The 17,014-nt window shown below is 37.4% G+C and overlaps 1 protein-coding gene across 4 annotated transcripts in view; it reads left to right on the forward strand.

Moving 5' to 3' along the window:
• Window positions 1-17,014, forward strand: part of LOC135786699 (signal induced proliferation associated 1 like 2) — a 166,050-nt gene that overhangs the window by 92,257 nt on the left and 56,779 nt on the right. For all 4 annotated transcript variants that reach the window (XM_065296212.1, XM_065296214.1, XM_065296215.1 and 1 more), the window contains exon 9: window positions 5,749-6,023. In XM_065296212.1, coding sequence (XP_065152284.1) covers window positions 5,749-6,023 — 275 coding nt within the window. The remainder of the gene's footprint in view (window positions 1-5,748; window positions 6,024-17,014) is intronic.

Genomic DNA, 17,014 nt, shown 5'->3' on the forward strand with positions numbered 1-17,014 from the left:
AGTCAATGCTCTTCAGGTCACAGCTCACGCTGAGTCTGTCCTTGTTTCTTCCAGCAACTTTCTCGCTCTGCATGCATCACGTACTGTGACAGACACGCCAACGGCTCCCACGTCAGGGACTCCCGGCACAGTGTCTCTGTGTCTTTGAGATCTGAGCGATTGGATGACATGCTGTACCTGTGCAACATCCAGTGCTGCTCCTGCAGGATGGGATACATTCACGATGAGCCAATGAATATCAAGGACAGGATACTAGAATAGTTACACTGTCTGCTTATGCAAATCATGCTTGCTTTTCCCATAACTGTGAGTAAGAAGAAAAGATGCTGTGAGAGATTTTATGGTTTTGTGAGTCACTGATTTAAGGTGCAGGCTTTTTAGGTAACTGCGGTTTTATAACTTCATTATTTGAGCTGGAATCAAAAATTTTGGCGGGATAACATTCTTACCATGTACCTATTGTGGAGAAGAGCAGTTAGAAAACATTATTAAAGGAAAGGTGTGCTTTGGTTTTGAATGGCATCAACATGCTTAGCAAAATTCACCATAGTGCTATCATGGTTAAAGCGTCCATGACACACGCTGTTTCTGCATATGTGATGTTGATCTGGAGTAGGGGTGCGCGGGGCAAACCTAACACGGGGTTAATTGTAACACACACTGTTTACATTGTTGCACAAGGTTGAGCGTTTTGATCTCCCGCAAATGATTGGAAATGTATAATTTTTTAACAGAGAGTGTTTTGGTGGCATGCAAGTAATTTTTTTCCTCATATGTTTTTTTGGTTTCTAAGTTGGGTGTGTAAGATACCAAATCCAATGCTATGTCATATTAATCAGTGTCTTGTTGACTAAAACATAACATCGTTTTGAAATATGTCTGCAGCTCTTAGCAATTTATTTGGTGGGCTTGAAAATATTTTGACCCAGCGGGGTTAAATGTAACGCTGTGTTATAACTAACCGCTCAGCACTTACGATATGGAAACCGCTAACGTTAGCGTAATTCTTGCCGTTGTTTTAAATAGGCTACACGCGAATGATTGCTGGCTGCCAAGAAAATAAATGTGCCTGTCTTATCAAAAATCGTGTATCAGATTTATTTTTTGTTCATATCTTTAATATTGATTGAATAAGGTCACGTCAAAGATTGAAATCATAATTAAATGAATGACTAAAATCAGATTTGATGCTCATTTTCTCAGAATTTGATTTTAAAACTGTAGTATGATTATTACAGACTGGGTCACATATAAAAAAAATTGTCATAATTTTGCTGCTTTTTCTCACATTTTTAGACATTTGTATCCATTTATAATTGAACTATTGGTAGAAAAGGGCTGGATGAATGAATACAGTGTGGATACCTGTCTATTATAGACAGATATATAAACAATATCCACTTCAAGTATATAGACAAAATAGTATTGAAATATTTGCCTGCAAACTTAATTTTTAGCAAGTGTTACAACTAACCCCCTGCCTGTTACAATGAACCCCACCTATGGGATAAGTTGTAACGTTTGCACTTCTGTCACGTTTGGTGTAACTGTCCAAGAAAAGTAAGTACTAGAAACAAACTTCAAATGTTCATTTGTAGCAGAGATGTGTGTGTTGCTTGTGTAAAAATATAATTAATCAAACTCAAATATTTTTTGAATGATTGAGCCAAAACCAAAAAGCATTAGGTTGTGCCTCGCTCTCCCCTACCTAAAGAATAGTATTACATCCTTCATATCTATGAAGAGTCTTTAGTTTTATCAGATTTATAAAAAAAACAGATTAACTTTACCATTTCTTTTCGATAACGTCCGAAAAAATTGGGAAGGAGGAGTTACGAACTGCGGGAAGAGCGAGTCACGAGTCAACACTATACAACGCTGACTGGATAACTTATGATTCACTACATGTTTGTGACGTTTATATAACATGCACTTACGCGCCTATTTCCAACATGACACAGAAATCCTACTTACCGTATGTAACTCATGACCCTGTTGAGACTTTTTAGTGAAATCCAGCGTTAAACAAACACACACAGATTCAAGCGTGGTTGCGGTGTTGACATATGCCCAAACAAACCAACCCAAGGAAGAAAACGCACCAGGTTCCGAAACAAAGGCTCATGTCTGAAAACACCCTGCTACAGAGCCAGGTGTGATTTTAGTGATATTTGTCTTGTAAGTAAAGACGATTTATACATGATAGTCCTAAAAACTTTTTACAGCACCTTTAAAAGAGTTTAGTGTCTGGGATCTGCTGTGTGTATATCTGTTGTGGATCTGATGCTGTCTAGACTCCAAAGGTGTCGAAAGCACGGATCCAGTCTATCGGCCAAACTTATAATATGGAAAAACTCATACTTATGTCATGCTCAGTCAGGACAAGGTGATGATGACATCATATAAGCTAAAACCGAACGCAAGTTCTGGGCCAAACTGACCACATTTTAGAGTATTTCAGCAGCTCTTTGGCAAGGAGTTAACCCGGAGGTTTAGTCCATTGTGTTATGCTGGATTGCTTTGGGGTCAAGTTTCAGAAGTGATTTTAAAAGCCTGTGATGTAATGTGAACCGGTCCGACAGACGGACAGAACAGATTGGACTCTTTTAAAGCAGTTTAACAGAGAGTGCTGATACTGTTGAGGATTCACTTTTTTGTCTTTATCCTTCAATTTACTTTATAGTTTGATTTGGGTTTGTGTCTTCATATATACATTTAATGTGCTTTAGTGGTGGTTTGTTCTTGTTTAATTTCAACAAGAAGTTATAAACATCAATTTAACTTTATATTAGGGATGCACCGATACAAAATTTCTGTGCCGATACCGATTTGATTACTTATAATGACATCTCCCCATAACAATTGATACTGATACAGTAGTTGTGAAATCCTACAAGTGCAAAGCATACATACTGCAATTTTGTTGTCTTTTCACCCAATTCAAAATAGTCACACGGCTTGTGATGCATTTTTATCACCCTTTTAAAGGGATAGTTCACCCATAAAATAAAAATTCTGTCATCATTTACCCTCAAGTTGTTTTAGACCTGTATGAATATATTTTTTCTGATGAACACAAAAAAAGAAATTTTGATAAATGATGATAAGCACACAGCTGGTGGAAATCAGTGACTTCCATAGCAGGCTAAACAAATACTATGAAAGTATTGTGATAAATGATGATGAAGATATTTTGATAAATATGGTAAGCACAGAGTTGACAGATCCCATTGAATTTCATAGGATTTGTTTTCGCTTTGTGTTGGGTCCTGATCACACTGTCCGGGCTTATTTCTGTGATAACAACTAGCTGCCTATGCAATATCACTTAAGGGTCCTACAGCGTAGGTTACGCATCGGTTCTCATATATACTTCTGCGTTGTCGGCCACGTTGACGTGCAAACACACATGGTAGGCAGTATCCATGCGTGTAACCATAGTAGTAGCGCGGCCGTCAATGAAAAAGCAGCTTGGCCAATTTAACCCACAAACAAAAAAGAAACGGCAGCTTGTTGTGTATGTTTTTTAGAAAACCAGTAGTGATGGAAGCAAATAAACAGCGACTTATGTTGCAGTTAAATCACTCCTCAACTTGACCCATCTTTGTTCTCACCATCGCAAACAGAAATACCTATGACGCAGTTTTTTACCTGACGGGAGGGGTTTTAGTGGACCAATCACGGCGCTTGCGGTTTGCGTAGAACTGACGCACTTGAAAAAAATTTGGTGAGGTGCACCTCAGGCTACGCAGAACTACGCTCAGGCTGCGGATAATCTACCGCGTAACTACGGCGTAGACCTTACGCACGACTATAAATCGGGCTTTACTTAATGTTTTGCATGTAAATGGCTTTATTTTGGCACTGAAATGGAAAAGCAAACCAGTGTTTTTAGCGTGTTGCTATGCAGTTATCCTATGTGGTTGCTAGGGTGTTTTATACTAACCTGAGTCAAGAGTATCTATCCTTAAGCATCTCTCATATTCTGGTTGATTTATATATCTATGTGATTTTTGTAGTTCGCTAAAGATTACCTTCTAGTATCACCATTCATAGAAAAATGTGCAGCTTTCACTGGACAATTATTGCATAGCTTTTTCAACGGTGACTTTATATCTGTTCTGTCTTTCACCAATGACTCATTTCCTCATGTGCATTATTTCCATATGAAAGATTCTTTAGATTACAAAAACATCCATCATAGTTTAACGTCAAAATTTTGCCCTGGGGATGTTAGTTTCATCTGTTTTTGGATCTCTCTCTCTCTCTCTCTCTCTCTCTCTCTCTTGCTCTCTCTATTTCCTGTTTTTCAGGAAATTTTAAAAAGGAATATATCGCAAAACTGAAATCGATACAGTTTATTAGCATTTACAGGTCATCTGACATGTTAAAAAGTGTCACTTGATAATTTTTTAAGTGGGCATATCATTAAAACTTTTTCATGTTTAAGTGCTATAAATGGGTCCCCAGTGTGTCTATCAACTTAGAAAATGTGAATAAGATTAGCCCAGTAACTTAGTTTTGGTAAACCATTCTCTGCAAGCATGTGAGAAAATAAGTGATTGAAATTTGGCTAACGTTGTGATTAGGGCTGGGCAAAAAAGAGCTGAATCGATTTTTTTTTCCATATTTATTTCCGCAAACATTGAACGGAGGAATTGAAGCATTTCAGATTTCGCAAAGAAGACGTGTTGTGGCTTTTAATTTCTTTTTATTAATTACCCACTTGTAAACTGCTGTTCAGTGTTCTTTTTTATTGATATAGCATGTGTATTAAATCTTTATTCATTGAGTTGAATCGAGTATAAAAACCTACCTGAGAACCGGAATCGAAAATGTAATCGAGAATCGGAATCGAATCGATTTGATAGCTTGTGAATCGAAATCGAATCGATCTGGAACATCTGAATCGATACCCAGCCCTAGTTGTGATGTCAGAAGGGGATAATATCGGCCCTTAATCTGCACTATCCAACCACGGCACTGCCATTTCGTGCATAGATTAACTCTTATTCATTTAAAAGGACACATTCAAAATGGCACATTTTTGATCACACCTAAAAAGTGTCAATTTTAACATCTTATAATAAATTATCTGTATGATATTTTGAGCTAAAACTTCATATACGGGCTAAAACGTCATTTGGGGTTTTTAAGCATTTAAAAAAAGTCTTGTGAAATGTTCCCTTTAATGATGAAAAGAGGAACAATGTGTTAGTCGCATAGCATTGGTTAATGGAAACTTGGTCATTTGTTTATTTATTTATTTATTTATTTTTATTGACGTTTAGAAATTATCCCAAAAGTTTTGCGCAAATCTGTAATCGAAACCAGGCTAAATGTCATCATTTATTTACATGCTTGTTATGTTTGGTTTAAACTAACCTTTAAAGTGTGTATTTGTGTTTTTTACACATGCCAGCATGTCTTGGGGATATTAACAACTTCCTCCTCCTTTTAAACGAAAATGTTTCACTTTGAACAACCTTATTTTATTGTTGAACACAGGATAGGACAATGACTTCCCTCTGGAGTACGTAGTTAAGATGCCCTTACCCGCTTCGATGCCATCAAATCTCTTGCTATTTTCACAAAATTAAAAACGAAACCATTTTTGCATATTGTGGTCAAAGTGAAATATTTTAAAGTGGATGTGATTTTTGTTTCATCCTGTTAAAGAAATGCTTAGTTTGTTAATTATCATTTAAACCCTTCTCTCGCTCTCATTGTTTCTTTGTGTTGATGCAGATTGTGTCACGAGGCTGTGAGACCACAGAAATGACCTTACGGAGGAACGGTCTGGGCCAGCTCGGATTTCACGTCAATTTTGAAGGAATCGTGGCTGATGTGGAGCCCTTTGGTTATGCGTGGAAGGCGGGTCTGCGTCAGGGCAGTCGACTGGTGGAGATCTGCAAGGTGGTGGTGGCGACTCTTACCCACGAGCAGATGATTGACCTGCTGAGAACATCTGTCTCCGTCAAGGTCGTCATTATCCAACCGTATGAGGACGGAGCCCCCAGAAGGTATCGACACTAACGGTTCTCTATTCTGATTTACACTCGCTATTAACATGCATGTGAGAAACTACGAACAGATTTCAGCAGTTAGTTGGTCTTTGAATTCATGACTGCATCAAGAAATACTGCTATTGTACAGTAAATGTGTTAGGCTTTGCTTACACTTGGTATTAAGATGTGTTTTGGTTGATTTGGATCCTGCATTGAATCCTTAAAGGATTAGTAAATTTTCTTTAAAAAAAATCCAGATAATTTACTCACCACCATGTCATCCAAAATGTTGATGTCTTTCTTTGTTCAGTCGAGAAGAAATTATGTTTTTTGAGGAAAACATTCCAGGATTTTTCTCATTTTAATGGACTTTAATGGACCCCAACACTTAACAATTTTAATGCAGTTTAAAATTGCATTTTTAAAGGACTCTAAACGATCCCAAACAAGGCATAAGGGTCTTATCTAGCAAAATGTTTGTCATTTTTGGCAATAAAAATATGCACTTTTAAAGCACAACTTATCGTCTTCCTCTGGCTGTCTGATGAACCAACGCGACCTCACGTAATTGCGTAATGACGTCAAAAGGTCGCGTGTTACATAAATGAAACATTTGCGGACCATGTAAAACAATAAACTGACACAAAGACATTAATTATTATCATTCCACATACAACAACGTCGGAACGGTCCTCTTCCTCCACACTTGTAAACACTGGGGCTTAGTTTCTATACGTCATCCGTGACCTCTTGACGTGATGATGTATTACGTGAGGTCGCGCTGGGGCGTCACAGGACCGGAGATAGATGAGAAGTTGTGGTTTAAAAGTGCATATTTTTTATTTTTCTTGCTAAAAATGACAATCGTTTCACTAGATAAGACCCTTATGCCTCGTTTGAGATCGTTTATCGTCCTTTGAAACAGCAATTTTAAAATGCATTAAAACTGTTAAGTATTGGGGTCCATTAAAGTCCATTAAAATGAGAAAAATCCTGGAATGTTTTCCTCAAAAAACATAATTTCTTCTCGACTGAACAAAGAAAGACATCAACATTTTGCATGACATGGTGGTGAGTAAATTATCAGGATTTTTAAAAAATATTTTTCATAAATTCCTTCATTGTGAACATTGTATATTTATGAGCATTTCTAGATGGTTGACCAGATAGTGTTTAGGTTTAGGACAGTGGCATCTTGTAATTCTGATCTGAACATCTTGTTTTGATTTATTATGTGGGCCTGGGTTCGAGATCTGTGCAGTTTTAACAGAATTCATCAAGCTCAGCTTCTTCGCCTTTTGTGGCACACAACGAACAGATTTTCTCATTTACACCAGGAAGCAGTTTAGAGTAAATGTGATGTAACAGTAGTAACAGAAGGATGTTGATGTCGGAGCCTTGGCATACTGTTATCACACCATGAGAGGAAACCAGCAGACGGTCACTTGTGTACCGATAACAGTATGGTTATGTGACTGAGAGAGATGGCCAGCTGGGCTCAGGTCTGGATGATGTAGGATGCTTGATTATTGATGAAAGACATCCCAGTGCGGTCTGATAATTCACAATACACCAGATTGTCCTCTAAAGAGCAAATATGGTCCGATTCACGTTTTTACATTTCCTTTGGGGTTTAAGTGTGTATTAGTACATGTTAACGATATGCAAAAGGTACAAACCCCAAGTAAACAATGACGCAAGTTATCATCTCCAACCTAAATCTCTTTTCTTGGACTGCAACAAACACACGGATTGTAGGCAACAGTTTACTTCCTGGATAAGATCGACATTATCACAATTCCTCCCGCTTGTACTAACAGCCTGTAAGTTAACTCCTGTTAACAATGCATTGTGAGCGAATCTTTCAAACATGGTAAGGAGCGTCACATTTCCAGCTGACGTCTATTCAGGCCAATCACAACGTACAGATTAGCTGGCCAATCAGGGACACAGCGCTTTTCATATTGATGAGCTTTGTACAAAATCAGAGCGTTTAAGGAAAGCATTAAATCTGGAGCTACAAAACTGTATTGAAACTTTCTAGGCGCACCTGATACATATCATCTGGTAAAAATGGGCATAATAGGTGCCCAGCATGCTAATCCTTTTGAACAGATCAAGAAAAGCAGTAAATCTTTATAAGATTTTATAAATGGAGATTACAGCATTTGTAAGTATTATGATTTCTGATGTATGTCTATAGATGCACATGTACTGTGATGACTAATTATGTAAATATAAACCCACAGAAAATGTGTTTATCCGTAGCTCTGCGTTCATTTGAAGTGCTCACCGATAGTTTTCATTATAACCTGCGTTATGTATTTGTATATGTAAACACCATCATTATAATGTCATTTAAATGTTTACAGTAAAGGTTCAGAGAAAGCGGTAACCTGGATTTAAAATGTTCCCCTGTAGTTTACACAGTTTAAAATGAAGTATAAACATCCACTAACCAGTCTTCACATATACACACGCTTTCTGATTACGGTTAAATCTGTCCAATGGCAAATATTTACACATCGTTTACATTTCCAATCTATAAATGAGTTTGCAGTGTTTTAGACACATTTGAAATGTTTCTCAGTTTCTAGCATTAGTTTGATGTATGTGCGGCATGTTTAAAGACGTCAAATAAAGATGATGGAAAAGGATCTTGGACCGTATGGGGTTACGGCCATATCCTGCAGCGCTTATCCAAATAAACAGATTTTCTGGGTTAGGTTAATATTAGACCCATTTTAACAAGCCTAGACTGGATACGTTTGAAACGCTTTATAGGGATAGTTCACCCAAAAAAGATTTTTTTTCCATCATTTACTCCTCTCATGTTGTTTTGTTAAACACAAAAAGATATAATGACTTATTCATTGACTTCTATAGATGGTTTCATCGGACGCACGTGATACACGTCTGGATCCGAACCTTACTTCCGGTTTCGTTTTTTAATGGTCTGACTAGTTGCTAAACTGATCTCTTGAAGAAATGCCTCGTCGAAAATAACAAATGTTTTGGTTTCCTAGGTAATCTATATGTTGTTTTGTTTGCTTGTTATATAAATAAACTATGTTTAAAGAATTTGTTGTTATTTATTATTAGCGGAGTTTACCGGAAGTTACGTGCGGACCGCGACAGCGGCTTGTTTATGTTGTTACCGCTGAAACGGTCTATAGTAGGGGAGAGCAGGGGCGAAAGTACTATTTTTCAGAAAAACTTAATTTTAAAAGATAATGTTTTAGACAGAGATATATTTTTGCTGTGGTCAACAACTCACAAGTGTGGTCTATCAATACCAGGTGGAGTTTTGAACAAATGTAAAACAACTTCAGTATAATTTCACTTTAAACATAAAGGGCCCTATCTTGCACCCAGCGCAATTGACTTTGTCAGTGAATCATTCGTATTTTGCACCGGCGCACAGCGGGTTTTTCCCTCCACAGACGCACGTCGGCAAACTAGGGAATGAACTTGCGCTCCATGGGCGGTTCAGCGCAAAAAAGGAGCCGTGTTCCGGCGCAAACCATCTCTGATGCTATTTTGCAATTTCAAAAAACAATTGCGCCACTGACCAGAAAAAAATAGTCTATAGTCAGTGGCGCGTTGTGCGTTGTTCATTTTGCTACTTTAAAGGCGCATGCTTGACCATAATGTATAGCGTGCACAACGCGCACACACATTGCTTATCTAATCTACACAGATGCAACAGTTATTTTTTCAAATCATAAATTGTTACAATAAAAAATATTAACACATGAGATAAGGGAAATTATTGTGGCGAGCATTGTGGTGATAGTTTTTATTTATTTTGTGTGGGTGCGTTAAAAAATTATCTGGCAAATAACGATTTAAATATTTTCATAAGAAACCTTAATGTATATGAACTTGATTTGTAAGAGTACTTTGGGGTTGGACTGCTTGCGTTTCTTGGTTTTCAGCGGTGAGGGTGGACGCAGAGATGTCCTCTGCTGGCGTCAGGTCCTGTGTAGAGGCAGATCCATCTCCCGTTACACGGCGTGCCCGATTTATCCTGGCATGCTTGGGATTCCCCCGTCTCCTGACATCATTGTAGCGCTTGCGGCGGAACGTCCTGGGGATGCCAGCTGATGAGACAATTGTGGCTTTTTCCTCCCACGCCTGTTTAACCTACGCTGATTTGGGCGGGTTTCTCCCATCCCCATACAAAACAACTTCTCTGTCTTTGACTGCTCTTACAAGAACGTCGGTCTCCTCGGCTGTGAACCGCTCCTGGCGTGCGCCTTGTAAATCCGTCATAATAATAGCAACCCGCCATGGAACTTGCGCACTTGCGTTTAAAGGGAATGTTGGATAGCGTTCTGATTGGTTTTTTTGACGTTACGCCCAAACCACACCTATGAATAATTAACCTACTTCAGACAAACCCCTTATTGATTTGCGCCTGGTGCAAGAGTTATTTCTCCCGCCGGGAAAATAGCAACAGCGCTCAAGATCCACCCACAAAGTCACTTGCGCTTTGCGCTTCGCACTTGCGTTTCAGATCATTAAAATAGGGCCCAAGTAGTGAATTGTTACTTTTGACCCTGTCAGCTGGGACGAAAGTAACACAACAAAATAAGATAGATTTTTGTGTTACACTTGTTTGTATAAAATATACATGACTTTGACCTCGTTAATATTTAACTGCAAACTTATTTTGTCATTTATCTTTGTAAAAAGATAAATTTATCTTTTTTGTCATTTATCTTTGTTTAGTTTATTTAATATTAATTAAATGTCTCTTGCAAACTATGAAGGGACAATGAATCAATACACTGACATGGTAATGCTAGACAGATACACAGTCCTATTTTGTCACTCCTAGATGTACGTCTGGCTTCGATGGGAAATGTTTACCTCGATGAAGGAAAGTCATTGTCTCACCAGGCTATGTTTATTCGGCTATCCAGTGCTGAGCTTCGATGAAACTTCATGAAGGCGAGATGCTTCCACAGGGCGGGAGATACACGGCGTGATTGACAGCTTTGACACAAAATGGATATACGTGAAAAACAGATGACATGATTTCACAACTTTTCATTGGCCATTTAGATATGTGAAGCATACTGTGTACGGAAATGAACCTGGAAAATTCAATTCAAATTCAAAAAAATCTCAAAATCGGCAAAATGGACATACGTGGTTGTTTTTATCGGACAGCGACGATATACAAACTATTAGCAGCGGGACAAAAGTTACAAGTGTTAGAGTTCTCAACGGGTTCGGGTCAAAATATAAGCAAATGAGTCGGGTCGGGTCGGACCTCGGGCTTAATCTTTTACGCTTCGTGAAAAAAATTATTAATCATTACTGCTGTTCACCGTAAAGAAAGTCTGGTCTGGCTGCTGCGTGCATCACAGAGAGGGGCGGGGGATAGCAATAAGCTCCGGCGCAGATCAGCAACGGATCCAGACCGGAGCTGCCGGCTTCAGAGCGGATCCGTTGCGGATCCGCCCCAGAGCTTATTGCTATCACTGCGTGCACGCCTGTTGTCTGGAGAAGAAGAGATGGAGAAAAGTAAACTTGCCGCAGGTGAATTCACCGTTGCTTGCTACTACAGGAGGAAAAGCCGCTGGCTGGGTACATGTTTGAGTTCTTTTTATTTATTATTGTGTCATTTTTATTTAAGGCATATTTATATAGCCTATATTTAAAGTTTATTGTTTCAGTTGTTTGTATTGTTAAAAGGCGTGAACATTAAAGCTTGATTTGAATTCCCGTCTGCTGGTCATGATAATAGACTACGTGTATAAGAAAAAAAGGCAGGGGGGGTCGGCGGGGTCGGGCCGTGGGTCGGGTTCGGACAGATAATTCACGTTGATGTGTCGGGTTACATCGGGTCCGGGCTTTAAAAGCCATGGGCCGGCTTCGGGTCGGGATGTAATTTTCAGGCCTGTTGAGAACTCTAACAAGTGTTACTTTCGACAGGATCTCCTCACATTTAAACCTGATTTACTTTTATTTTGAAATACTGACCGCTTTTGGAATTTACTTATCATTGTTGAAAACAGCTTTCTGGATCTACACGCGAAAAACGGCGAGTAAATAACACAATATTTGTCAGCTCTGTCAAGGGTTTGTGTGGTTAAGATGCTGTCATAGTTTGGAATGCAAATGTTATGAAGGCACGGAGAAAAATGCTTTGTTACTTTTGCCCCGTTCTCCCCTTTTTGTTTTTTGGGTACTGTCAACTGTGTAGTAACCATCATTTATTACAATATCTTATTTTGTGTTCAACTGAATAAAGAAACTCATATGGGTTTTAAAAAACATTAGGGTGAACAAATGATGACAGAATTTTCATTTTTGGGGAACTGTCCCTTTAAAAAAACCTGACACTTTACGTCCACTTTTTTGGCTTGATTCAACACAAGCTCAATATTTTAGCTCAATGTATGCTGTTTAAAACAGGAAGTAATATAATAAACCACACAGTGTTTACGAAGCTATATGTATAATGTCGGTCGTTATGTATAATTATTTTCATTTTATAGTGTCTGTTTTTTCTCTCATCTATGGCACATGATCCATTTTCCATTATGACAGCATTAGTGCTGACTCTCTGTCATTGTGCCGATCTTGGCGTTTGGCTGTGGAAAAGAGCGTTTCATAAATCCAAGCCTGTAAATGTAAGCGAGAGGGTGTGAACGTCTCGTACGCCGCCGGTTTCTGCTCATGAACTCGACACAAAGAGTTAATTCTGAGACATTTTCTTGGCTAGAACGACGTAATGTTAAAAATGACTGTTGTGATTTGCTTTACAGGACATTTGAGATCAGGTGGCTTTTAAACAAGGCACATTGAAACTATAACAGCATCTGAATGCAGTTTGGTTAGTAAGGCACCACAGACTTTGCATATTATTCCCTATATGTGTGCATGCAGGATCAGTGTTTGCAGGAAAATCTGTGAGTAAAAATGATGAAACCAACACAAAGTCATGTTAACACTGAATAACATTTACTGATGTTAAATGAATTGTGGAAAAGGTGCTTGAGGCAAAGGCACATTAGCGTTTGCAAAATGCCATTAGCTTGCGATCTGAATATGTAACACTCGATTACACACCAGTAAGTTTTTGACATTTTTCTGCTTTTAACAAGAGATGATATGAATTAATATAAAAAGCTAGTCAATGTTAAAGCAGATTCTGTGTTAATGAAAGACAACTTAAAAACCCTTATTTCAACTGCTCTCCTCCGACCATCCGGCTTCATTCGAATGTGGAATTCCTTTATTCTTGATCCAATCAATGCTGAATGGAGAAAATTCCTACCTTACATTTTCTACATCACTTCACAAGTGTTTGGTGTCCAATGGCATTTTTTGTTGACTGATATATTATGTTTTCTCGCATAGATTTATTCCTATATGGATGTAAGATGGCAAAATCAGAGTAGTTTACCCTGCTTTGCAAGTGGTCCTCATTATGTCGCATTTGTGAATGCATTCGTGTTGACTAGCTTTATAAACAAATGAGCCACCAATGCTGTTAGAAGCGTCTAATGTTTCAACCACTTTGGGTGACCCTCCAGTACGAATGCAAATTACAGCACGTTTGTTTGGTTTAATTTCAGGTTATGGCTCTTCACTTTCACAGACATCTGGGTTGTGTTATATGACACTATGAAATTTAGAGAATAATCATAATATTATATTCATATGATTAGTTGTAAAATCACCGTTTTGTAGTGCTTTTAATCTAAAGCCCAGAATGGGAAAGCTTGTCATGATGCATGTGTGACACCCGAGAGGGCTGTAATATGTAAGTTGGCAGTGTAGACGTATAGACGGCGTTGCCAACTCCTGTCGTCTCAACTCAACTCATTTCAGATCAGATGTATAAAGTTAATTTAGTTAAATTAACAAAATTACCAGATTAGTCACAGAAATGTAATTTTGTGAACTATTTCTTAAAAATAGGATTTTATGGAGCAGTGATGGAGATTATTCTGTGTTTTCCCCTACATCTATTTATGTAAAGCTGCTTTGAAACAATTAACAATTGTGAAAAGTGCTATATAAATAAAATTGAATTGAATAGATGAGGTTTAAAATGATCTAGTAAGATCTCAAGAGAGTCCAAGCTGCTGAACATTACTTCATTAAAACGTTTTACTTCCTTTTATCACACAGAAAAGCACTGTTAATGTAAAGACTCTTCAGTGTTAGTCTTAGACTTATGAAAGGTTTTTGGTTCTGTGAACAGGATCCAGGATGTCAATGACGAGACGTTCACTCCTCTGAATGAAGATATTTTCATGTGCACCTTTAAGTATTTTATACGTTTGTTAGTTCATTTCAAGCAGTATATGTGACCCATACTGTCTAAAGCTAGAAGTAGTTTTGATTTTTGCAAACACGAGATTATGCCGAAATTTTATAACTGCACATTCTTTAAACACGTAGGTCGCCGCGGGTGCACGTACAGTAGAATGTAGTATGTAGCTCAGGAGATGCATTGTATTTTGTCGCAATGCGCATACGTCGAACATCTGTGTACACGAGTGCGTTTGATTGGGCGCGTATTTTCACGTACACGTAAAAACAAACTATACTCTGGGCTTAAATTAGTCTGAATGTGCATGTCTAATTTTAAGTTAGTGGTACACACTGATTAAACAAAATAAACATTTTTTTTCACGTTTATCAAACGTCTTTTTTATTAAAGCATATGATTGGACATACAATTCACTTGTACATTCTAAGATATATAATAATATAAAAGTCGTTAACTTAAAAAAATAACTTAAAGTGGTATAACATTACAAAAAGGGAAAGCAAAAAAAAAGCAAGAACAACAAATAAAAAAAACAGACCGACCACGATTCCCCATAATATCCCAACGCCCATCTAAACCATGAACATTGTCATATATCATGTGCTAGGATGCGGACTGTTGCACTGGAATTGTAGTTTTTAAGTATGATAGGAGGGGTTTCCATGTTTTATTAAACAAAATAAACATTAATGGCATTAATCAAAACGCTTGGTTTGTTATATTAAAAACACTGTCATTGCTGCTGTCATCTTTTTTCCTTCGCCCAAATGCCTCTCAAGTAATTTATTCGATTTTGATGGCTTACGTTTCTTCCTCGCCACAGAAAACCAGGGTTTATCAATCCCATTAAAATTACTATTTTGTTTTTGTTTGTTTGTTGATCACGAAGTACAAAGTAGATGAGGAAACAGGATATTCATAATATTCAAAGCGCCACCATTATTGTTTACAATGCGTGGAATGGTGCGCTGTGATTGGTTAGACGGATTTAGGAAGGAGGACTGGCGTTTGAAAAAATGACAGAATAACACGGCAGATATTGGATTTTGTGTAAAATGAAGAATTTACTTTTTAATACTGACCTGATTCAATACTTATTTTAGCGGTAACCTATATTTTATATGGTGTTAATCGCGTTTTGGAACCAAACTCTTCAAATGTCGATTTTGGTCAAATTTAAGGTTTCCATAAAATAAGTACATTAAGCTCTTGTCCAGCAATCCCAATTCTCAGAATAGAAATTACACCTCTAAAATTATCGTTATTGAGATGTACCTTTTATAAATATTTACTAACACAAAGGATGCATGTCCATTGGGAGCAAAGCACTTGTGCGTCTGACGTTTTGGTTTTAAATAGGGCTTTCAATAGATTAAAATATTTAATCTAGATTAATCTCATGATTTTATGAGTTAACTTGCGATTAATCGCAAATTAATCTTACATTTTTATCTGTTCTAAATTTACCTAAATTTAACACTTTTCAAGTTTTTAATGCTCTAATCAGCATGGATTTGGACAAATATATATGTTATATGCAAATGTACGTCTACAACAGCCTGTTTACATTTTCAACAGAACCATCAGCCATAGTTTTATATATAATTTTCCCTTTAGAAGACCTTGTTCTTTCTCCATTTCTGTTTGCTGCTGCATCATTTGTGAGGGTTTAATATAATATTACACAACAGATACTTTTCCTCAACAGTTAACCAAACTATTACTTCAGATATAACAGATTAGGTCCTACTTTCGTGAATTCTTGTCAAAACAGTCTTTTCACTCTTAATAACTCTTTTAACATCGAACTTAACTCTCTTAATAATTATTTTCACATCAAGCAAGTCCTGCAGTCTATTTTCTATCATTTTTGCATGCTTTAAAAACGAAACCAAAATACAAGCAAGTGAATTTCCTTTAGATTATGGATTTGGGACGGTACACCTCTCAGGAAAAGATCAGGAAAAAATAATTTTAGATGTTTAAGGACCATTTAGAGCATTGGATTTGCTAGACGAGAGCTTAATGTTCTTATTTTTATAAAAAACTTCCAATTCATCTAGACAGCGCGGGTCACTTGCTGCGTCTCAATTCATCCAGCTGTGGGCTAGACCAAGAGTCAAACAGAAATTGCGTGTTGCGTTAATCGTTCGTTAATAAAATTATTGGCGTTAAAATTAATTTGCGTTAACGCGTTATTAACGCGTTAATTTTGACAGCCCTAGTTTTAAAACATGCAAAAATTAGAAAATAAAGTGCAGGACTTGATGTTAAAAGAATTAAGAGCAATAAGACATGAAAACGATCTTCTTGCGCTGATTTTTTTTGACTCTGTAGACTTCAAACAGGTGTAGCTCTGAAATTTTTTGTTCAAGAAATTCCAACAAATCATTCATCAATTTGAAGGAAAAGAGAATGTGAAAATAACAATAACTCATTTTTTTTATTATTTGCTCATTGCGAGTCAAATTGCCATAAGGGTTCACATATATGAATGCAGAAATCCTCATTTTGTGTGCATAGAGTTGGTCTAACCAATATGTCTCATTTTACTTGTCATTCCAAGAGGGTATTCCCGAACTTATAATGGGTTTGGAACGGCATACGCATGAGTCAGTGCTGAGAAGATTTTCATTTTGGGATGAAGTTTTCTTTTAATTTATTTCAGCCTGCTTCCTGATAAACAGAACGGAAAAATCCGTTTTGA

This window comes from Paramisgurnus dabryanus, chromosome 20, assembly GCF_030506205.2.
Source record: "Paramisgurnus dabryanus chromosome 20, PD_genome_1.1, whole genome shotgun sequence".
NCBI lineage: Eukaryota > Metazoa > Chordata > Actinopteri > Cypriniformes > Cobitidae > Paramisgurnus > Paramisgurnus dabryanus.